The 24,888-nt window shown below is 45.2% G+C and overlaps 1 protein-coding gene across 1 annotated transcript in view; it reads left to right on the plus strand.

Annotated features, from left to right (window-relative positions):
- The window catches only part of igf1ra (insulin-like growth factor 1a receptor), an 80,062-nt gene extending 55,473 nt beyond the window's left edge, over positions 1–24,589 (plus strand). The window contains exons 4-21 of the mRNA XM_086163746.1: positions 520–656; positions 1,779–1,923; positions 2,564–2,772; positions 2,846–2,972; positions 4,265–4,500; positions 4,586–4,753; positions 5,028–5,235; positions 9,960–10,237; positions 10,354–10,496; positions 11,568–11,733; positions 11,852–11,954; positions 12,045–12,115; positions 12,203–12,432; positions 13,066–13,170; positions 13,249–13,408; positions 13,489–13,618; positions 16,972–17,106; positions 22,845–24,589. Of these exons, the coding sequence (XP_086019872.1) occupies positions 520–656; positions 1,779–1,923; positions 2,564–2,772; positions 2,846–2,972; positions 4,265–4,500; positions 4,586–4,753; positions 5,028–5,235; positions 9,960–10,237; positions 10,354–10,496; positions 11,568–11,733; positions 11,852–11,954; positions 12,045–12,115; positions 12,203–12,432; positions 13,066–13,170; positions 13,249–13,408; positions 13,489–13,618; positions 16,972–17,106; positions 22,845–23,376 (3,283 nt within the window). The 3' untranslated portion in view covers positions 23,377–24,589. The remainder of the gene's footprint in view (positions 1–519; positions 657–1,778; positions 1,924–2,563; positions 2,773–2,845; positions 2,973–4,264; positions 4,501–4,585; positions 4,754–5,027; positions 5,236–9,959; positions 10,238–10,353; positions 10,497–11,567; positions 11,734–11,851; positions 11,955–12,044; positions 12,116–12,202; positions 12,433–13,065; positions 13,171–13,248; positions 13,409–13,488; positions 13,619–16,971; positions 17,107–22,844) is intronic.
- The last annotated feature ends 299 nt before the right edge of the window (positions 24,590–24,888 follow it).

The raw sequence follows: 24,888 nt of genomic DNA on the forward strand, positions 1-24,888 counted from the left end.
CGTAAAATCGAGCATCTTTATTGACCGACGGCAGCCCAAGTACTCCGATGTACCCGAACGTCGGCCATTGTTGTCGTGATCTACCCACCCGGCAACCAACTGCAACCTCAATACCCGTCGTCAAAGTGTCGCGTCTTTCCCGTCTCCACGGAGACACTGTATTGTTGCGTTTCCATCTGTCATCGTGAAACAAAATAAACCCCGCCCTGCCCCCCCCCCCCCAAAAAAAAAAATTCAGGATACGTGGCATTTAACGGGGATGAAAACATCTTTTCCCCTCATTTTGACTCATCAGTTTAATATCTTTCCGCGCCCACTGTGAGGTTAAATCTTGTGAATCACCTTCCCACACAGCGGTCTCCATCGTGAATGGCGAGCGTGTATCTCGCGAGGAATTTGTATCCCTCGGAATGCATCGCGAGCAAAGAAAGTTGACAAATGTCTGCTGGGCGGGCTAGAAAATGTTACCAGTCGATATTGTCCTTCCCGCCTTAACACCGTCCCTCCGACGCTTCGCAGAATGTTATGCAGCGCCTGCAACGGCTTGTGCGATAAGATCTGCTCGTCCCCCACCATCGATTCGGTGGATACCGCTCAGTCCCTGAAGGACTGCACCGTCATCGCAGGCAACCTGGACATCAACATCCGGCAGGGAAGTGAGTGCAGCCACACACACACACACACACGCGCGCGCGCGCACGGGGGAGGAATAAATAAATAAACGGCGCGCTAACAGGAATTTTGACGGAACTTCCGCAGGTCGTTTTTACACGCAGGATTTAAACACACGGATCAGTCAGTCAGAGAAAATCAATATGGCTGACAGTGCAGTGGAAGAAGTGTCAGAAACTGACTCCGCCGCACGTGGGCCGACGTGCACGGCGGAAAAGCAGGGCGTAGGCTGATTCCCAACACCAAAGATCAGCATTTATCAATAACCTTGGACGGGGGAGGAGAGTTTTTACCACGCCAGTTTTGATATCCTTCTTCTTCCAGGCGGAGGTCAGCCAGACAGCCATCTTTTTTTTTTTTTTTTTACATTGTTTTGATTTAAAGTGGTGAGGTTATGTCTGATCTTCTCGAGAAAACCGTGGAAAAAATATAGAATAATTTAGATAAATATACCGCTATCCTTTTGCTGTGTAAGATTTTCCGTGATTTAAAATTTTCATCCTATCCATTTTTAACATTTTCGTTTACCTTTTTGAAATGCCATCGTTATGGTAACGTGCTTTTCCTGCAGCGTGCTAACGCGGCAAACATTTCTCAGAGAGCCAAAGATATACTCCGCTTCTAGGTTTAAATCAGGGGCCGTGAGGAATCTGGGCCGAGAATAAATTGGGACGTGATGTTCAAATTTTAAGGTTCTACTCATTTTCAAGCTGGCATCGTCGCCGAACACTGATCGTACTTTACGCCGGAATCGCTGACATTCGAATGTCATAAGATAATTTTAGCGCGTGGATCCGCTCTGGTTTCTTGCGTCGCGTTGATAAATGAGGGCCATTGTGATGGACCGCAAGTGTGTGCGCAGGGAAGACCGCGAACTTTACATCCGTTAGCCACACTCTCGATTAATGCGCCACGTTTTTTTTGTAATGTTTTTCCGGGACTCAGCTGATTGTCTGGCTCACACACTTATCTCCACATATGATAAAGCTTACACACAATATCGCTCGACAGAATGGGTTTCATAGTCGCAACAGTCCCAGGGGAGTGCTTAATATGGCTTTTAAATGCTGTGTGTGTGTGTGTGTGCGTTTATCTCCTGTCCCCAGATAACATAGAGTCTGAGCTGGAGAGCTTCATGGGATTGATCCAGACAGTGACAGGCTATGTGAGGATTCGACACTCCCACACACTTGGATCGCTGTCCTTCCTCAAGAGCCTGCGTTACATCAACGGGGAGGAGCTCCTGGAAAAGTACGGCCAGTCTGCGCTGTTTGTCTGTGTGTGCGAGCATGTGTGTGTGTGTGGCGGCCGGGAGAATTAGAGGACGCGAGTGAACCGCACAAGCAATGAGCCTGCCACCTACGCACTCACTGTTTGCCCTGGGTGGCAAAACATCTACGTCGGTGGGAAAGGATGAATACAAGCAATATGATTTTTGCGCCTTTTTTTTTTTTTTTTTTTTTTCTTCACAAGCACAAGAAAAAAAAGTACGGAAAACACGTCGACGAGTGAGTCGCCGGGTCTCGGGTTCTTGTCCGGGGCATCAAAAGCAGTCTCGGACACGAGGGGAAAGTTTTTTCAGTATTGGCCAAAGGGGTCATGGGAAAGTCTCTCGCCCTCATGTTGTCATTTCTCCCCGGGTAAAGTTTCACTCTCCGGAATGCCGCTGAGGATGACAGGCATTCCCTTGAATCTTGAGGTGTTTTTGCTGCGTTGCCCCGCCTCGGGCCTGGTAGCGCTCCAAAAAGGCGCTGGCACGACCCGTCGTCACGTCCCCCTCCGCGCGGATTCGGTTCCCCGATCGAGCTCGCGTGACGTTAGCGCTCCGTGCCGCCGCCAGTTGGCCTCCCGCAACTAACCCTCCCCTCCTCCGCGTCGCCGCCGCTTTCAGGATGTACTCGTTCACCGCCGTGAACAACCAGCACCTCCAGTCCCTGTGGGACTGGAACCAGCACAACCTGACCATTCGAAGCGGACGCCTCTTCTTCCGCCTGAATCCCAAACTCTGCATGTCTGAGATTCACAAGATGTGGGAAAAGACCGAGGTGACGTCCAAGCCCGAACCGGAGGATTTCCGCAACAACGGCGAGAGAGCGAGCTGTGAGTGCACTCCGAGAGCGGGTTCGATCGGGATGAACGGAGGCCCCGAGCTGAATAAGCACTCTTCCGACAGGTGAAAGCCACGTGCTGAAGTTCTTGTCGAACGTCACGTCGAGCTACACCATCAAGCTGACCTGGGAGTACTACAGGCCGCTGGGATCCAAGGGTCTCAACAGCTTCGTCGTCTACTACAAGGAGGCGTGAGTACAAAGAGGGAGCAAAGTACTGGGAAGAAACGCTCGCTGGATCTCGGTACTTAGCTCGGTGCACTTCCCCAAACGTGAACTTGAAGAATAAATGTACCGTCTTTGAGACCGTGCGATACTGGTTCACCGTGAAAGGAATACTTTGTAGGTTCGGTCGATGTGATCGGCATGCAGTAGCCGCAGTGCTTAGCGCTTCTGCTTCACCACAGGAAGGTTGCTGGTTGGATTCCAACAGGTGGGGGCTTTTTTACTGTGGAGTCTCCATGTATGCATGGATTTCCATGGATTTCCATGCATACAAGTCCAAAAATATCATGCAGGCGGTTCACTGGAGACCCCAAAGTATGGATGAGTGTTAACAGTTGTGTGTCTCTAAATAACAATATGTAGATTGAATCGTGCGTCTCCGTGTGATGCGTGTCGTTCTCATGGGAATGAGTGAATGTCGCTTGTCTCTATTTCCCGTTTTGCACGATTACGTGTGAATGAATGAGTGAATAGTCGTACGTCTCTACATGAGATGAATGACTGAATGTTCCATATCTTTGTGTGAAGTGTGAATGAGAGAGTGAACGGTGGCAAGTGTATGTGTTTCACTATGTGTTCCATTCATGTGTGAATGAATGAGTGAATGTTGCTCGTCGCTATTTAGTGTTTCACCGCATGATGTCTCTACCAGCTGTGCCAGGGTGTCAGTCCCGATAAGGTCCGGCGTCCCCCGACGACCCTGACCGCTGGATTAGGGGTATAAATAATGAAAGAATGAATGGATGAATTGCCGTTTCATTCAGGTTTGTGTTCAATTGAAAGCAAAGAGCACCGGATCCCCGATCGCCGCCAGGCAGTCAGGAACGCCCGCCAACCCGTAAGCTAATACGAAAAAAATACATTTTTACACGTGAGCTAAAAAAAAAAGAAACAGCCATTCCGATCCTCAGTAGGAGTCGATATAAAAACACCAGTCTCGCCGGATTCCACAAATCAGCAGAGATAAACAACATCAAGTAAATTTAAGGTCATTTGTGTTACATTTTCCGATATTAACTGCACTTGTCCAAACATTATCGCAAGGTCTGGAATGGAACAGAGCGAGCCTGGAAAAAGTTCATCAGGGTAGTTTCCTCGCTACCGCAGAGGTTTGAAAAGATCCTCTGTCAAATGTATTACTCGCTTATGTGTCCGACTTTACACAAAAAAATACTCTCCCGGCTCTTTTTGAAACTTTTTTTTTTTTTTTTGCATTAAATCGAGTAACGATTCGCCGTTTTCTCGTCCGGCTCCGACAGCCCTTTTCAGAACATCACCGAGTTCGACGGGCAGGACGGCTGCGGCTCCAACAGCTGGCACATGGTGGACGTGGACCTCCCTCAGGATAAACAGGAGGACCCCCAAATCAGCCTCCATAACCTCAAGCCGTGGACCCAGTATGCCATTTTTGTGAAAGCCATCACCCTGCCGCTGCAGGATAAGCACATAGCGGGAGCGAAAAGCGACATCATCTACATCCGCACCCGGCCGTCTCGTGAGTTTTTCATTTTATTTCTCAAGGTAAACGCCTTCTCGGACGCCTTTTGACCATAAAACAATGTAACCCGGTGTTATTGCAGTGCCCACCATGCCCAAAGACCCCCGCGCCTTCTCCAACTCCTCAACCGGGCTGCTGGTAAAGTGGTCCCCTCCTCTATTTCCCAACGGCAACCTGACGTACTACCTGGTCCGCTGGCAGCAGCAGCCTGAAGACCGGGAGCTCTACTACCACAACTACTGCTCCAAAGGTCTGGGTCGTATCAACTGAGATTCCACCGATTTAAAACGAAAAAAGAGTTGCGTGACAATGAGATGAGAAGTACCGGGTATCCTGGAACTTTTGCAGTTGTTGCAAAACTCCATTATCCATGCATTATTCGCACCGCAGGCCGTTGAGAAACTTTCACCATTGACACGCTGGCAGAAAGAGTCTATTTCCGCGCATTCAATGTTTATGTTTAACCCGATACATGAATGGCTCTAATCCGGAGCTAAACTCTCCATCTTTTCTCGCAAAAATAGACCTGAAGGTCCCCATTCGGATCCCGGCGTCCAAATTCGCGGACGGGGAAGAGAACACCAAGCCTACCAAGTCCGACCTGGCGGGGGCGGAGAAGGGCCCGTGCTGCGTTTGCCCCAAAACCCCTCAGGAGAAGGACCGGGAAAAGGACGACCGCTTCTTCCTGAAAGTTTTCGAGAACTTCCTCCACAACGCCATCTTCCTGCCGAGGTACGGTCGGCGCGCGTGACGCCGTCATCCCCCCGCCGTCCTGCGAATGTCATCAAAGCTTTCGCGTGGCGGGTCAACATGAGGGATGAGGTAGGCCGGGGTGTAATGACGCCCTTGAGTAATCGGCCGCTGGTTTTTCCCCTCCTTTTGTCCGGTGGTCTAAATGAAGGGGCACGCTGAGCGGGATCCAAAGCCTTCTTAGTGCTCTTGTGGCTTTTTGTTGCCATGGCCACTGTGGCACGGAGTACATTTGGACCTAGCGGGCAGCAATTTAGGCAACACAAACAAACCCAGGAGAGAGGGAGAGGTGATTAAGGAGTCAGAAGGGCCGAGTTCTCCTGCACGTTCGCAGCTGCGCGGGCTTTTGTTCTCCAAAATAACAGAGCCGCGAATCTGCGTTTCATCATTTAAATTCCCCCCGAGGCGAAGGGCACTTAGCTGCTGCCGCGCTCTTCTATAGACAGAAACAAACTATGTAAATTTTTTGATTATGTACGCCGGTTGTTACAAGGAATACCAAACAGGTGTTCTTAAAAAGGCTTTTTTTTTTTTTTTTTTTAAATAAATAAAAAAGAAATTATTTTGAGCCTTCGAAGTTCTCTCAGCACGCCGAGCCGTTTGTAAAGAATAACCTTTAATCGTCAAACAATGGGGGAATTTCAATTCACACAACAGAAAGTGGATAGTGCATTAGGGGTAGTTGAGTCATAAACGCTACAAGTTCAAATAATATCAGAACATATGAAAAATATATTAAAAAAAATATATAAACACTTGTCCAAAAACAACGCAGGTGTTTTGTTTTTTTTTTAATTTAATTTAAATTTTACTCGATCACGACGACAACACCGGCACACTGAGTCTGGATGTATTTTTCCTTCCCACCAGAAAAACACACTCCGATAATGACGACAATGATGCAACGCACGTTTAAAATAGAAAGATACCGATTAGCATTTGAGCCCCATGACCGACGGCCACCCACGATGCTTTCCAATGTATTTTACCGATAATATACATTCGTTCGTTATCTTCACCGCTTATCCTTCACCTTGAACCCGTCGCTAGCCAATCACAGAGCTGCTTATAGAGACGTGCAACAACATTCACATCATATAGAGAAAACTATTCACCGTCAGTCATGTTATAGGGCAGCGGTCGGGAACCTATGGCTCTTCCGGTGACGACGTGTGGTTCCTAGTTAATTTTGAGTTGAAAAAGCAGTTTGGAAGTGAGTTTAAAATACTTGTGATATTTCCTCATGTGTCATTTTAAAGTAAACAGAAATGACTTTTGAAGATAAATTTCACGGGTCACCCATGGGTCGGGTCGGTAACCATCGGCTTCGGAGCACATCCAGGTCATTGTAAAGGTGAAAAAATGAATTTTATCAGATAGCCAACTAGTTAATCCGCGTCAACCCTCGTAATGGAAAAGATGGCGAAAAAGAAAAAAAGAGGAGGATTACCGCGCATATCTCGGTAAATTGCATCTTTGAACAAATCCATCCATTAAAAGTAATACATATTTAATTTATTTTACGTAAAAAATACTATATGGCTCTCGATGAAATATTTGTAAAAATATTTGGCTTTTCTGCCCAGTCAAAAAGGTTCCCGACCCAAGTTACAGAGACATGTAATCATTCATCCTCTCATTTACATATCAAAGAGACATGTAACATTCACTCTCTCATACACACAAGAGATAAAATTATAGTTATTCACCCCCTCATTCGTCATATATTCATAAAACCATTCACTCACCATATGGAGACATACAGCTTTTCACGCTATCATTCAGCCATCATAAACACACACAACCGTTGGCGCGTTCATTCATACATTGTATAGAAACATAAGGATGTGTAACCGTTCGTTCCCATTTGCGGGCAATTTCGACTGTTGTCGTGAAGCTAGAATAATGTTTCGATGGAGAAAGTTTTTTATCGCATTCTCTAAACACATCTTGACTTTACCAGTACAAAAACACGTGGTATCTGTCATTTCCCTCAGGGTCGGTCAGCGAACGCAACAGGAGCGTAAAGGAACGAGAAAGCGTCACGCCGTTCAGTTCCTGTCGATATGAAATATCCGTGCCGGTTTGCGTTGGATGATATCAAAACTTTCTAACTTCATCTATCATGTGTAAAAAGCGCTGTCAAAAAAGGTTTGATAAATCTGATCCCAGTCGATGTTTCAAGTCGCCACCAAAATCCGACGGTCCGGAATCGAAACGTTTTTTTTTTTTTTCCCGATTGGACGTCGACGTTCGGTTTGTGATTGATGTTGGTGTTTGTAAAGAGCACATGATTTTGATTTCCATATAAATCGGGGTCTTTTATCCATCCAACCAAGGTATTTCTGTCGTGAAATTGACATCCAATGCAGCTGGGTGTTACAAGACCCTCCAAGAATGTAACGCAGAAAAAAAGCTTGTTTTTCATGACAACATAAAGTCATCAATAAATATATCAATAAAACAGCTTTTTGCAACGTTTGCACGGGGAGGGCTTGTGTTTTTTTAGGCATTTAATACACTTTTCCGACACGTTCTGAATATCAGCACTTTTATCCATATTTGATTTTTTTATTTTTTATTTTTTTATTCGGAAATATCATCCAAAAATCCAGCATCATTTGGGCTCCAGCTAAAAGACAGGCAGATGGATTTACTGGCGGAGCCCACGATCGCTGCCAATATTCTTTTCAGGAAACCGGGTACAATCCAAAATGTCAGGCCCGACTTTTTTGTAACCGATGATAAAAATATACATGGATTTCTCTCTCGAAACATCTCGCCCGGCGCTCTCCGTGAACTTGCGGTTTCTCGCCCGGCGTGTGCAGCGGAGCGTTGATAACTCCCCCGCCTGAATACGTACGCACGGCTTCCCTCCCTGGATTCCATTACGTAAAGGTATATCTTTTTTTAGGTGAGGTCAGGACACCAGCTGTACAGTAGTATCCCACTTGCTATAAGGTCATGCTTCAGTCAGCTGAGGTGCTTTCTAAATAGCGCGCCGGCTGCCGTCCTTAACCAACTGGGCGAGGATCTTGAGTTCTCCGGCGTTCTCTCGACGTCGCCGCTCCGCTCTTTTCACATCTGTTTTCGCCTCTTATTACCCGACGGCGCCGCGCGAACTTGTCAGAGCGGAATCGCCACTTACGCCGGCCTCGGTTTTATACTTTCGGTGGCCTGTCACTCGTAACGAATAGTTCTCGAGCCGGGGATTGCGCCGCACCAGCTATAACTGTCAGACAGGAATGTTGACATGTCTGTGCGACTGCTCTTTCCCACGGATCGGGCCGTGCTGCTCGGCTCGGCTTGTAGGTGTAGTTCGGATGCTCCGCGAGCCGCTGCTGAGCTCTTAGCGTTTCCAAATCCCGAGCAGGTAGAGAGGCTCGTTCCCGATTATCGATAATAAGAAGTGTTTCCATCCTGTCTGCCACTATTTGCAGGGGGGTTGGACTGTATTAATAATAATTATAACCTTCATTTATACTTGTAAGACCACTGAGGTCTCCCTCATTTTCAGGGTCGACAAGTTTACAAACAAAGCAGAGCACAGCACAACAATAAAATGAGATCAAAATAAAAAACAGGAGATAAACTGAAACAGGTGAAAATGAGATTAAATTAAAGACAGTACGGAAGCAGTAGATAAAACTCGAAACAAGTAAAAAGATGAGATCAAATTAAAAAGTACAAGGGGATGGATAGAACTAAAAACAAGTACAATTGGCAGTACAAATTAAAAAAACAGTAGATAAACTAAAAACAGGTGCAAATGTGATTAAATTAAAGACAGTACGGAAGCAGTAGATAAAACTCGAAACAAGTAAGAATTAGATCAAATTAAAAACTATAAGTGGGGTGGATAAAGCTAAAAACGAGTACAATTGGCAGTACAAATTAAAAAAACAGTAGATAAACTAAAAACAGGTGCAAATGTGATTAGATTAAAGACAGTATGGAAGCAGTAGATAAAACTTGAAACAAGTAAAAATGAGATCAGATTAAAAAGTACAAGGGGAGTGGATAAAGCTAAAAACAAGTGCAATACAGTACATAGATTTGGGGAGTGCATCTAAACTCTCTCTATAAACTCTTAAACCTGTTTCAAACTAAAATGAAAAAAAAACATTTGCACGGAGCGGATGGGAGGGCTTATCGTAATGTTCGGGAACGTGCGACGATCGCTAATTCCTGACATTTAATAGACCAAACATTTAAAATGTGGTCGGTTGCGAGATTCCAAGTTACGCCGTATGAATCATTTGCTTTGCTCGTGTCTGAGAATTTCCTGTTCGTACTTCAAAACCGTTCCGAACGACTCCTAAAACGGCATACGTCGTCGCGGTTATGGCTCGCTCCCGGCTTCGCGTAATATACGGCGCATAATGCGTTTTATTTTTTTATTCAACCTTGTCGTTACTTGGGATCAATACTGTTTTCATTTAACTACTGGCAAGCTTTCTTTTCTTTGCCTCTCTGTATTTTTTTTTTTTTTCCTTATCATATTCTTCTAGCTCATTATCCATCTGACCTCTTGCGCACACTCATCGATGCTCACTCCGCCTAGTCCGAAAAGATTATGTAAAAGTCTTTGGGGACTCTAAACAAGCAATTCTACAATAATATTTCCAGGACATCCTATGTAGCTTTTTTGCATTTCAAACTTAATTACAACCATTGTGTTTTGACGTCATCCCTCCGTGTTACAGACCTCCCGACCGCCGCCGCAGAGATGTCTTTGGCGTGGCGAACAACACCATGCACGAGGCCAGAGGGAACGTGACCCTCGGCCCCGGCGACAACAGCACGGACGGGATCCCTCCCGTCGTGGAGTATCCCTTCTCGGAGGACAAGAGCACGTCGGAAAACATCGAGATCGCTGGCCTGCGGCCTTTCACCGTCTACCGCATCGATATCCACGCGTGCAACGAGGAGGTGGGGCGCTGCAGCGCCGCCGCCTTCGTCTACTCCAGGACCAAACCTGCGGGTGAGAAACACCAGAAATGAACTCCCAAAAAAAAAAAAAAAAAAAAAAAATGCACACTATGGTGTTACATATTTTGGTGGGAATTACATGCGCATGGAATATCGTGTGTTTTCCAGACAAAGCGGACGACATTCCTGGAAAGGTGGTCTATGAGAGGAATGAAAAAGTGGAAGGGTCCATCATTATGCACTGGCCGGAGCCCGTCATGCCCAACGGGCTCGTCCTGATGTATGAAATCAAATTCCGTCTCGGGAACGAGGTACAGTAAACCCTTGTTTTGCGCGGGAGTTACGTTCCAAAAAGAACCCGTGATTGGCAAAATCCGTGAAGTAGAAACCTTTTTTTTTTTTTTTACAATTATTATACAATTAAATACTCTATTATACATTGAAAAGAAAGCTCAAGCCATTTTACAGGCTCAATCATTTGTTTCACAAATACAAGTACTGTACTTTAGGAACGTCAACAAATAACTTCTGTACTGTACTGTTAAATGATCATTTTAATCATCAATGTGAACAGAAGGCTTCAAATTAGCACCGCCCACCGCGACCTTATTGCTGCTGCGAAACTTGTCGCTGCTGTCGTCCTTATGTTTTTTTCCTCCTTCTTTATGGAACGAACGGAAGATTCATTAATTCCGTAATGCCGACCTACGGCCGCTTAGCTTTTACCTTCCCTTCGCATGTCCAGGAGTTTGACTTTATCTGCGATAGATAGCATCTTCCGCTGCCTTTTGGGCCCTGCAAGGTGCTTTTGTCGGTCCAGAGCGTTTTGACAACATGATGGGTTTTAGAGAAACTCAAAATTGCAAGAGAATTTGCACATATGTAATATAAATTTGGCGAGATGTTTTACGTACGTGTACATATTAAATTGCGACGTTATTGACGCACAGGTAGAGAAGAAGCGGAGTGACTTTTTAGCCAATCAGAACGCAGAACACATTACATTACATTTGGCAGACGCTTTTATCCAAAGCGACTTACAATAGAGGACATAAGGACTGCAAATAACACTTGTAAATACAAGATGCACAGGAAATATACAGAACAGTAAGCTTGGGTTAGTGAGGTTTTTTTTTTGTTTTGTTTTTTTTTTGACAAAAACGTACACAAACGCACACATACACACACATACTGTATAGCCTAACTATACACAATGCACGATGCAAATCCGTGAAGTAGCGAAACCGTGAAAAGTAAACCGCGTTATAGCGAGGGATCACCGTATGCTAAAACCGACAAACGAGAATAATACGTCTGGTTTTTTTTGTTTTTTTTTTCTGTTCACCGCACCCGTTTGACGCCGTTTGTTTTTTTTCTCCCAGCCCGAGAAACGCGAGTGCGTGTCGCGGCAGCAGTACCGCGAGCACAGAGGCGCCCGCTTGACCAACCTGAGTCCAGGGAACTACTCGGCACAAGTGCGCGCCACCTCGCTGGCCGGGAACGGCTCCTGGACCGAGACCTTGTCCTTCTACGTGGCGCCGCCTAAAAGTAATTTGGACCCGTCGCTCACGTTCAATTCTATGTACTCAAATTTCCACGACTGCTGGCGATTAATGTTTGACGACTCCCCGAGTGATCATCTCCGTTTCTGTGTTCTGTCCGACAGCAAATTATGATCTTGTGTTCTATTTGGTCATAATAATTCCCATCTTAGTGACGCTTTTCATCGCCGGCCTCACCACAATCCTGTTCTTTGTCAACAAAAAGAGGCGAGTAGCTTTTTTCGCGCTTTGCACGTTGGACGCGTTCGACGACACGACCCGTTCGCGAGGCTAACCCGGGTGGATTTGTGTCAACAGGAACAGTGACAGATTAGGGAACGGAGTCCTTTACGCCTCTGTCAATCCGGAGTACTTCAGCGCCGCTGAGAGTAAGACCAACCCTCTATCAGTCCTCTATCTCCAAATTCCCCCTTCCCTGTGAAATGTGGCGCTGATCTCCTCGTCTGCCGTGTCAGTGTACGTCCCGGATGAGTGGGAGGTTCCCAGGGAGAAGATCACGATGCACCGGGAGCTCGGGCAGGGCTCCTTCGGCATGGTGTACGAGGGGATCGCTAAGGGCGTGGTCAAGGACGAGCCGGATACGCGAGTGGCCATCAAGACGGTCAACGAGTCGGCCAGCATGAGGGAACGCATCGAGTTTCTCAACGAAGCCTCCGTCATGAAGGAGTTCAACTGTCACCATGTGGTAAGGAGGGGAAAACGGCCAAATATGGTAACCGGCGGGCATCTTCGGCCGAGACGGACCGCCGCACCGCTCATCACGTCAGGGTTATAAATAAATCATCCCGCCACGACGAGGAATCCGGTCTCAAAAGAGCGCTCTCGGTTTATCGTTATTTCCCCGCTTATCAGCAGAGATGCAGAGAGAAGGAGGTCAGCGGGCCAGGAGGCTGCGGCGGTCTACAGCGGCAGCTGCGTCCCAGGAGGCGAGCTCAGCTTCCCGCGTTCGCGTGCGCTTTCGCTCGGCGCCGGGAACGCGGCCTCATTAGCTATGTTAAGCGGACGCGCTGACGAATTTTCCCTTGGGGGAAAAAAAAAAAAAAAAAAAAAAAAAAAGCGCGGTGCAACCTCTTTACCGGGCCCGGTCGTGACGGTATGATTTATGTGAGGATAATCAGGGAAAGTAGTCGTAATAACAAGAAAAAAATAATAAAAATAAAAAGATAAACGATGTTAAGGGTCAATTTGACCCATTGGGTCAATGGGTGAAATGGGTCAAATTGACCCTTAACGTAATAAGAGGGTTAAATGCAAAGGGTACAGTTACTCCCTGGTTGCAGTGTCTGGGCGCTCCTAAACTGTGCTGTGATTGGTTCAGGTGCGGCTGCTGGGCGTGGTCTCGCAAGGACAGCCCACCTTGGTGATCATGGAGCTGATGACCCGCGGAGATCTCAAGAGCCACCTGCGCTCTTTGCGCAAAGAAGTAATCGCCCGACGCACGCGTAGTTTCTCGAAACGCCCGCTAGCAGACGCGCTCACCTGCTGGCTCGCTTCTTTGCAGAACGCCACCAGCCAGATCCTGCCGCCGCTCAAAAAGATGATCCAAATGGCGGGGGAGATCGCCGACGGCATGGCGTACCTCAACGCCAACAAATTCGTCCACAGGGATCTGGCCGCCAGAAACTGCATGGTGGCGGAGGACTTCACCGTGAAGATCGGAGGTGAGTCCGAAGCGGCGGCGAGAGAATGCAGAGTGAGCGACATTTCCTGACTTTTCATTTTCTCGTTTAACTCCCCGCAGATTTCGGCATGACCAGGGATATTTACGAGACGGATTACTATCGTAAAGGAGGGAAGGGTTTGCTGCCGGTTCGCTGGATGTCTCCGGAATCGCTGAAAGATGGCGTGTTTACTACGATGTCTGATGTCTGGTATGGGAAAAACACACACACACACACACACCTCATACGCGTATAAACTTGCCCTAATCCGGGGAGCTTTCGAAATATTCCAAAAATGTCAGCATATTGTGCGTTCGCACTGTGGACTCAACGCTATGAAAACATTCAGATTACTTCAGCGCCGGGATTCTGCGACATTCCTCACTTCGCAGTTTGGACGTGCGTTTTACTCTCCTCTGTCTTTTCCGGAGTACCGTGACATCTTCGGAAGATAAATGAAATTCTCCCCGTCTTTCCAGCTGGCCTCCTGGAAATTCCCCGCTTGACACATTTGTATAGTAATATAGTCTTAATTTAAATTCCTCTTGACACCTTTTTTTTCTTCGTCTTTCTATACTTTGGCCAAAGGAACATCAGGAACACGGAGAAATAAAATATTTACAACCTCCCTTGCAAGCTGTTGTTTCACAACACAGAGTGTCCCTCGGGCCGGTCCCTGAGAGTGGGCTTAAACAGCTCCAGATGTTCTCCAATGAGAGGTTGCGGTGCCAGTACAAACCCACCTCCACAAGGCGCACTATATCTTCCCCCGTGACGTCCGTAAACCAGGGTTTACTGTAAGATAAACCTATTCCGGGCCGGCCGGGAACCCGAAAGACGGTGACGTTTTGTTTGATCGGGAAAAGCCGTCAGAATGTGCGGCTTTGTCTGTTAGCAAGCGGGTGTTTCACCCTGTCAGTATACGCCATCCCGTAATAAGGCCGCTATGGAGATGGCGGGGTGAAATACAAGCAAATATTGTGGACTTTGTCAGTCAAGTTAAGAATTTTTTTTGATCCGTAGCTTCACGCCGATCTTTCCGGAGGGCGATTAAACTGAGGTGATGGTTATTGTAAATAACGTGCTAAAGCTGCAGTGGAGATACGCTAACAGATATATTGTTCACAGTATTTATACTGCCAGATAATAATGCAACGGAAAAGTACGGTATCTTCTTTTTTGAGACATGTGTCCGTATCTTGTATCAAAATCCAAAAATCTACTTTCTACTGCATGCATTTTGGTTTGCAAATTTGGACTCATAGGCTGAAAAACAATAATAAAAAATCTTCTTTTTTTTTTTTGTATTTTGTGCGGGTCATCAGTAACTGAATAACAAGCCGCATCCTCATACATTTTTATCACAGAATACCAAAAGAAAAATATATATATATTTTAAATGAACTTAAAAGTGCGTGGGGTTGAAGGCGACCAGTAAAAAAAAAAAGAGTCAGAACCAACGTGTGTTGTGAAAATAATACTCATTATATGCAGAAAATCAACTCAATCAATCAGGATGACTTACGTTAGATTAAAATCAACTTAATTGTCATTACCAGTGGGGGCTCCTGACAAAATGATCAGGGTTGGGCTACTTTTGCAACGATGACTAAGGTGAGGGATTAAATTGGTAACACAATTTCCATTTGTCTTGTCAAAATGACATCGCAATACAACTTGTAACCAATGGGTGGCGAGATAAACACAAAAATCTTCCCTCTAGCTACATAAACTACAAGGAAGTTACATCTGGGTACATCACTAGTCATCCCTCGTTTATCGCGGGGGTTACATTCCAGAATCACTCATGATAAACGAAAATCCACCAAGTAGCGACCGTATTTTTATTTATTCGTTTATATATTTTAATGCTTCGTGACCCTCTTATAAATACATCCAATAAAATGTACACGGACATACGCATAGTAGCGAATGCATGGTATGTGCAGGAAATGATGCGACCGCCACTGAGCCAATCACAGACCGGGATACAGAACGCCATGCTCTGGTTGGCCATCACCCTAGAAAATGCTTACTTTGCCGTAAAGATAATTGAAATAATAAATATTTAAAAATACATTTATACCGCATTTCCGTAATAGTATTTGCCATATCAGATCCCAGCGAAAGTTTGAATTAAGGCGAGGGACTACTGGAGTTTGAAGTGATTCCCTCCCAGAACTCATAGGAACTTTAGTTTTGGGGGGAAAAAAAAAAGAATTTCACATAAAATCTGATTGGATATTATATTAACAGCAACGACAGTAGATTTTGAAAATTCCCTCCTTTTCCGCGCTTTGGTGGTGCATCACCTGGTCATCACACACATACATGAAGTACATGGCAAAGACATGCAGTGTAGCATCTAACCGAAAGAGCAACATTATTAACATATGAAATAAATGAACAATTTGTGCTTGCTCATCTATTCACCGTACCAGCAGTTTGTATCTGCGGGCAATTTATACTTGATACTTTCATTCTGTTGTCCATTCGTACCCATGATGATGATGTCGTCGTTCTCTCTGCTATTTATTTGTGGATGTCTTTTGCTATCTTCTGATTGTCTCTCTATTTATATGTATATGCATATTTATGGACACTATAACTGTTACGCTGCTGTGACAAAATAATCTTATAAGTTTATCTTATCTTATACCTTATAGTTAAAGGTTTACTGTTTAATTTAATAGTGCACTGTTTAATTTGCACTCTTTTACCGTAATTTCCAGACTATTGATCGCACCTGAATATAAGACGCACCGGCTAAAAATAATAAATAAATGTGTACATATAAGTCACACTTTTCTATAAGCTGCAGGTCCATGTTGTAACATGAGGTATTTACACAGAAACTTTTTTTTTTTAGTTTTTTATTAAATACATATCAGTAACATCCACAAATACGCACTGGAAATGCTTTTTTTCCAAACAGTGCCTGTAACACGGCTGATGAAAAAGATGAAAAATAAATAACACAAGGAAAAGTTCATCCATCAATGTATTTTCTATCCCCACTTTAGCCGATCGCTATCTTTATTTTTCCCTGCGTGCTAAATTCTTCTTTGGAATTGACGGCCTCATAATTTCACGGTCATCTCACCGGTCCGATGTGACGAGGGTCAATGTTTTGGCGGCATTTGCCCAAAAAAAAAAAATACATTAATGACCTGCATGACTGTTTAGGCCGCAGTGCTCAAAGCGTGTGAAAAAAGTAGCGGCATTACTATTATTTTGTTAATTTTGTCACCGTGGGATTGTGAAAGACGTCTTCTTGATTCTTCTCATGCAGAAAAATTGACGATAAAGCTGACTACAATGGTATTTTGTAAAAATAATTAACAGGTGGTTTACAGATAGAATACGATGAATGTATAATATAGATGGGTATGGATATATGCAACAAATATTGTAAACTATGCACATAATTTATTGAAAAAAAGACAGGTGCCTGTAATAGGTATTTGTCTCAAATGTTGCACCGATTTAAAAAAAAAAAAAAAGACGTAGCGCGAGATGCATCGCTTGAACACCCGTATCCCCCTCTCCCCGTTTCGCCGCAGGTCATTCGGCGTGGTGCTGTGGGAGATCGCCACCCTGGCAGAACAGCCCTACCAGGGCATGTCCAACGAGCAAGTTCTACGCTTCGTCATGGAGGGAGGCCTCCTGGACAAACCGGACAACTGCCCCGACATGCTGTGAGTCCGGACCTTTCGTCGCCGGCGGCGTCGTATTACCCCGCGTCGGGGGGGGGGGGGGGGGGGGGTTATTGTTCACCCTCCACACCCCTACGCCCGCTATCTTCCTACGCAATTGGCGACCCATTAAAATTTCGCCCGCCGCCTATTTTGAGTTGCGGTTCTAAGTGTCTGAGATATCATATGGTGCGCGTGTGCGCGGACCAGGACCGGCATTAACGTCACGGGTTAAATTCAGTTCATTGACGACATGGGCTCCCGGTGGTCAGCTGCCAGGGAGAAGCCTCCTCAGACATCGGCCTCGGCCCATAGAAGGGATGCCGCGGCATGTGAGTCGGAGATGCCCCCCATTCCTCGGCGGCGCGGCGGCGGGGGGGAAGCGGCGTACGGTCGGCAAAGTGCATGACAGAGACAGAAAGAATTTGTTAACGCACTCGTAATTCGGTAATGAATCACCGCGGTTGTTCGAGGAGAGAAAACAGCGCAGCCTGCTTGTCTACGCTACATATATGCATTTCTCTTCTCCCTCTCTGACCTCAATACGAAGGCATTCTGCTCTCTCCCCTCCCACTCTCCATGGCTGACCTCACCTTAGAACGAGAGCACGAGTAGAAAAAACAGAGAGGGGCCAGTGTTGTGCAGACACAAACCTCCGGTTTCTATGGCAGCCCGGCTGTTTTGTCCTGATTACAGGAGTGTGTGGATTGTATTACAAAGGTGGTGCTGGTGTGTGTGTGTGTGTGAGGGGTGGGGAAGTCAGTCCGTTTCTGGTCGTCTCTCCTTTTGTGCCCTAATGGAGATTTCCAGAAAACCGCCGAGACGCGGTGAGCTTCAAAGTCGGAGGAGGGGCGACGGCGGTCAGGTAGCCGCGGGGGTCACCGATTGGATTCGCCTGCGTTCGGCGCGCAAAAGCGCCATCCCTCCTCCGGGGTCGACGGTATCGAACGTGATTCCTCGCGTCGCAGCCTCCTCCCCTCCCCCCCCCGTTGCACGTCTGGACTTCTGCCGCCGCAAGAAATTCCTGCTCGCTTCTAGTAATCATTTACAGTTGCCGATTATCTCAGTGTAGAGAAACTTCCTATGCGCGACCCTTAGAACTTTGCATTGTTTGCACGAAGAATAACCCAACTTAAAATGCACTTACGAAAAAAAAAAACGTCTGCGCGGACTTCCAGCGGTGTAGAAGTAGAGTTGCAATAAATCCAATCCAGGATTTATTACAAACGAGAGTACACACTCCGGAGCTACAACCCTGGCAGGATACTCACGAGCACTATTGTTGGTAATTTCATGGATTATGCACAGTACAGGTCGACCGTGACAGTGGAGGGAACCCATTGAAAAGTTGACAGTGAGCATTTGATTGGCTAAAAAGCGCCCATGTAATGTTTTGGTTGGCCGGGAAGGAGGGTTTACGGAAGAAGCAGAGCGAGGCGATATAGAAAGTAAATGATTATAATATTAAGTGGCTGTTTTGTTTTTTTTTTTCCACTGGACATTAATCAAAATATCCAAGAATGGAAAATCGTCCGGTTAAAAAAATCAACCTTAAACGTACCCGCCGCTTTATACAAACACCTTTCTTATGAGCCCCTTTCGGACACGAGGGTTTGATCGTTTTCAAATCGTCCGAGTCCTGAGGGATTGTTTTTTTTGTTTGTTTTTTTTTTATGTCGTTGTTGCCATGGTGACTTGAAACAATCCCGAAAACGTCTCTCCGCACTTGGCCCCGATTGAGACATAGGTCTTGAAATATACAGATATATAGTTTTGGTTTTCCGCTAAGCTGCGGGAGGAGGAGCCCACCAAAACATAATTGGAGAATAAAAATATGGGACTGCTTTCTGCACAGAAGCTGCGTAACTGACTGTCCCCAAACTCAGAGCAGGTCCACTCGACTTTTATTTATCTTTCAACCAGGAATCTGACCTATATATAATGTCAATCACAACTATTTTCATGCTTTTGCTCCTCTTTTTAAAATACCCTGTGAATGCGTACGTGTTTGGTTTTTTTTTGTTTTATTGATTTCTTTGTCATCGCTTGTCCTTTTTTGGGGTCCAAGAAAGAAACTAAATGATCGATTTAGGCGATGTTAGCTGCTTTCGGACAGCAAAGTTCCAAGAACGCAGCTCGAAGAGGCATCCAGATCGTATCCCGTTCCAGGAAGTAGCCTCCTCCAGGGGAAACATTTTATTTTTGCATTCTCAGAGGCAGTAAGTGACCACGGTTTGGGGCCGATTTGACATTTTAATCGCCACAACTCAAATAAAACCCCCGTAAACAAGATGAGGAAGACGACAGCATTCATGATCTGCATGGGGTTCTAATGGGGACTACAGATGAAAAATAGCATCTTTGGCTAATTCTGGCTTTTTTACTCATGTTCTATTCATTTTTTTTATGAAATTGCATTGTCCCCTTTTGAAATAAACTAATTTAATTAAAAAATGTTTTTATCTTCCCGTTGCGTTGCGAGGTAAGCTAACTCAGAACTTATTTCCGGCTAAAATATTGACGTCGCGACGCAAACCCTGCAGGCCAAGAGCTCGGACCTCTTTGTCGGGCCATTTCCTCGCCGGTCCTGCCCATTTTGGTGCAAGAAAAAAAACAGCCTATAGTAGTTTTTAAAAGCCATAGTAGTTTTTAAAAGCGCAACTGTTCACAAGAAGCATCCAGTAATGGCTTATGATTTCTACGAAGCACCCATGAGTTCCGACGGAACCGTAAAAACATCCTGCCTCGGCGTAAAATGGTCTCGAATGCACTGAAACACTGCCTAGTTTCTGAAAGGGTTCTAGGAACTGCAAAAAAAAAGGTTCCCACAGTACGCCAAGGGCCTAATATTGAGGATTTATTCATCACATTTCCCAAAGCTTAGCGATGAGCTTCATTGAAAGCACGAGTAAACATTTAGCAACCAATGTCTCCGTGTGTCGACGCTGCTTTCACCATAAAGGTCAAGTGACTTAAGACTGCAAGTCCTCAAAAGACCAGGCGATTGCGTTGTTTTTTTTTCGTTTATTTTACGTTTCAAATAAGTTTATCGATGCCTGCGCATTTTTAAATGAAGCTAATCCAAAAAAAAAAAAAAAAAAAAAAAAAACCCTCGGTGTCGCCCTGAGAACTTTTACATCCGAATTTGTAAAATTGTCGTCGAGGGGAAAGAGTTTCTCGGGCTCCTTTGAGCGCGCCGACCTCCGATCATCGACTGCGAAACACATGCTGCACTGCAGAAAAAGAAAAAAAAAAAAAAAAAAAGCCAGAGCCCCCCTGCTGTTTCAAATTATGAAGTGAGGCGCATGCTTGGGGAAAGCACTACCCATAATCCCTCTGTGCGCCGAGGCGCTGGCACCCGGCTGCAGAGGCTGCTGCAGACGGGCGGAGAAAAACCGCTGGGAGCTAAAGAGACAAAGAGAAAGAGGGGGCGGGAGGGCGGCGAGATGGCCGAGGTGCTTTTGCGGCGGGCCTCACTGAGAATTCCCAGCTTTTTTCGCCATGCGTTTGAAATTGCCGCGTAATAAACCCTTCTTTTTTTTTTTTTTTTTTTTTTTTTACGATGCTGCTTTGAGCGGCGGCTCGGCAGCTGGACGGCTAAAGCAACATTTGACATGTTACTGGATTTACCGTCTGAGGAAGTGCAGGATATTCACCCATTAAACCCCCTCTTTTTTTAAAAAAAAAAAAAAAAAAAAAGAAAAACACAAATTTACTGCTTGTCACTTTAAACCCCAGGAGACAGGTATGCACCGGTACAAAAAAAAAAAAAAGACTAGTTTATAGTTAGTTTTGCAAAGTGACTGTAACATGTTGTGTCTGGAGTTTTCTTGGGTAAACACAGTTAACTGTGTAAGTGACAGGCCAGGCGGGTGGTGGGGGGGCTGGAAGCTCAGTGTCTCCTGCCACCTGCTGGTGAGAAAAAGGCAGAAAAACAACTTTGGTTCTGAACCGCATCTTGAAATCCTCTGGCGCTCTGACCGGAGAGCGTCCGATTATTCTTTTGTTTTGTTTTTTTATTTTATTCTCAGACAGTAAATTCCCCGCTTCTGAACTCGACCGAGACGGAAATCTTGAAAGCTGACATTCAGTGCAGCGAGTCGGTGATTTTTGATGATTTTTTTTTTTTTTTTTACGAACTTTCTTCTGACTCGGGGATCTTAATCTGTGCGTTCGCGACTCGATGTCCCTTTTAATCAGGTCTGCCGAAGAAATGTCAAAGATCAGGTGGATTTGAACACATTACCTCTGTTCTGGCCTCCACCCCCACTTTAAGGCGCTGCTCCTCTATAAAATAGTAAATGGGACTTGGTGAAGCCATACAGGACTGTCTCAGAAAATTAGAATAAACAAAAATTACTTTTACATGATATTCTAATATTTTGAGATAGGATTGTTGAGTTTTCTAAGATGTAAGCCATAATCAGCAGTATTAAAATAATGAAAGGCTCGCGATGGTTCAGTTGATTTGTAATGAATCCAGAATGTATGACATTTTTGTTTTTGCAATTGAATTACAGAAGATGAGGAACTTTATCATGATATTCTAATTTTCTGAGACAGTCCTGTATGCGCCTCAACGGACATTGTCCAACCAAGAGTCCGGAAAAAGACCGTCAGCGAGAGGGCCTTTTCTTTTTCGTGCACCAACATCATGGAATGGTCGACATCGGAAGGGCTCGGCTGCTCTGTTAATGTCCGGAAAGCAAAACCGAAACCCCACTTGTTTGCTGCGTTGGAGTTCTGATGTCGAGCCTCACGACAAGAAGGTTCCCGGTTCGATTTTGCACGTTGTCCACATGCACGCGTGGGATTTCCTGCGGCTTCTCCGGTTTCCTCCTATCCTATCCGCTGGGAGTCACGCATTACAATATAGGCAGGATAAATAAATGAATGGGTGCATCCATTATTTCCATCTTACTTTTAAGGGGATCCTCGCTCATATTTGTTCAATAACCTTCTGTAAAATTGTAAACAAAAAACAACTTTTCACTCTTGGGCTGCCATTTTTGATTTCCGTAATTATATTAAATATATTAGATATAATATACAATATATATTTATATATTTGATATAATTATGGAAATTATATTAACATATATATTATATAATGTATAATATATTATGTATATTTGATGATATATATAGTTATATAGTATATAATATATATTTATATATTTAATATAATTATGGAAATTATATTCACATATATATTATATAATGTATAATATATATATTATATACTATATAACTATATAGTATAATTACGGAAATTATATAAACATACATATTATATAATGTATAATATATAATACATATGATTATATAGTATATAACATATATTTATATATTTCATATAATTACGGAAATCAAAAATGGCAGCCTCAGAGTGAAAAGTTTTTTTTTTTAACAATTTTACAGAATGTTATTAAACAAATATGAGCGGGGATCCCTTTAAAAGTAAGATGGAAATAATAGACAAATATGTCAATAAATTCACAATTTGTGCACGCTCATCTTTCCACCTTACCAGCAGTTTGCATCTGCGCACACCTGAGGTTGTTTTTGTTGTTCTATCTGCTGTCTATTTATTTGTGGATGTCTTCAAATTGTCATTCATTGAAGGCTTTTAGGTGCGCCTTATAATACAAAAAATACGGTAATTTAAATGAGTCTCTGTCGCTAGCAGGTTCAAAAATGTGTGGGACGAGTGAATAAAACGTCATTAAACATGTTTGCAGGTTTGAGCTGATGCGGATGTGCTGGCAGTACAACCCCAAGATGCGTCCCACCTTCTTGGAGATCATCAGCAGCATCAAAGATGAACTGGACCCGCCCTTCAGGGAAATGAGCTTCTTCTACAGCGAGGAAAACAAACCGCCGGACACCGAGGAGCTGGACATCGAGGTAGAAAACATGGAGAACATTCCACTGGACCCTGCATCCACCATGCAGCCCTCCGCCGCCGCCGTCGCCCCCTCGACGGGGTGCGCGGCGGGCACGCCGCCGCCTCCGACCCAGCATTTATCCCCCATGCAAGGCCAGAGCACCCCCTTACTGGGACCCGTGTCTCCCTCCTCCCCGCCGGGCCCCGCGGCTCCGGCCCTGGCGTCCCCGGGCCAGGCTTCGGACAAGCACTCAGGACACGTCGCGGCCAACGGGCCCATGATGGTGCTACGGCCCAACTTTGACGAGATGCAACCGTACGCGCACATGAACGGGGGCAGGAAGAACGAGCGAGCGCTGCCGCTGCCCCAGTCGTCGGCCTGCTGATATCAGCCCCTCGTGGCCGGACCGGCTCCTTCTACACAGGGTAACACGATTTAAAACCTCTCCTCCGTCCCCTCCGGGTCGGGCGGAAGCGAGAGGTAAGGATATGACGTTCTTCTGCTGTGCGCCAGTAGAGGGTCTCTTCGCTCCTTCGAGGTCAAAGGTGAAAAATAAAACTCGAAAACTGAGAGAATAGCACAGAAACCCGCTCGAGGATTCGGAGTTTGGCGGTTTGAGACTCGACACTGTTGAACTCCTTCCTGTGCGGCCCGTATCGTCGTCTTCGTCACGCGCGAGTCCTCCCGAGAAGGAAATCGACACGGGCGCTCGTCCTGTCGTGGAGATATTCGGAAGACGTGGACTTAAAGAAAACCCTTTTCTTTTTTTTTTTTTTTGTCTTTCTTTCTTTTTTTTTTTTTTTTTTTAAAGCATATCTGCCAGCAAATCCAACAGAAGAGCACTTTTTTCCCCCTGATCATTTCAGAGAGAGGATGTTGTGGATATGAGTGTGTATTTATACGAACGTGATTCTCTCTATAATATGGTATAGCACCATTTCTAGAATGACTTTCCATCAAAAAAAAAAAAAAAAAAAAAAAAAAGAAAGAAAAAAAATATATATAGTCTTTTCTCAACGTGAGCCGCGCCGGCTCATGTGAATATGCCTCAATTAGACGTTATACACTATGTTGGAAATTCTATGGGTGTAGATCCAATCAGGAGCGGGTCAGGATGGTGTGTGTGTGTGTGTGTGTGTGTGTGTGTGTGTGTGTGCGTGGGGGGGGGCTACTGTGTATCTGCCAAACTGTTGCCAAATCAAGCTTCTTCTGCCGTTTCGTACGTTTCCGGTTTAAAGGCTGGGGTTCAGAGTTGAGACAGGCATCAACGCTTTTGTTTTTTTTCTCCAGGCCCTGTTGTATATTATTATCATTATTATTATCATTATTATTATTATTATTATTATTATTATTACTATTATTATTATTATTGTCGTTGTCGCTGCAGGCTACTTCCTGGAGCACGGACGCAATGCGAGATCTGCGTTGAAAGGGAGTGAGTCACACCAAAAAAAAAAACAAGCAGAACAAAGATTTGGGAATCTGAAGACAAATCCCTTCACGCTTCAACGCTGATAAACAATCGGGGCCGTTAGAATGAACGTGCGTTCATTTAATCCCACCAGCAATGAGTTGGGTGATTTGTATATTTTTATTTCTCCCTCTCCAAAAAGAGCGTTCTTTACACGTTTGCGCGGCGGCTGAAGGAACTCCCGAAACGGCCAGGTTTTGAGGGAAAAAGCGCGGGTCAGCAGCTCTGAGCCCCGGCCCGAGCCTGCCTTCGTTCTCCGAGAGCCTCCGCTTCCACGCATTTCAAATTTCAAATTTCAAATATTCTTTCCTTTTTTTTTTTGCTTTTTACCCCGAGTGTGCTTTTCACACCGGAGGCGAGCAGAGGTCCGCCCAGACGGAACAGCAGAGCCGGAGAACCCGGGACCCCGGGGTCAGAATCAGTAGC

Source organism: Fistularia commersonii, chromosome 17 (assembly GCF_037954325.1).
Source record: "Fistularia commersonii isolate RoL2024-O1a breed Wild chromosome 17, RoL_Fcom_v1.0, whole genome shotgun sequence".
Lineage (NCBI taxonomy): Eukaryota > Metazoa > Chordata > Actinopteri > Syngnathiformes > Fistulariidae > Fistularia > Fistularia commersonii.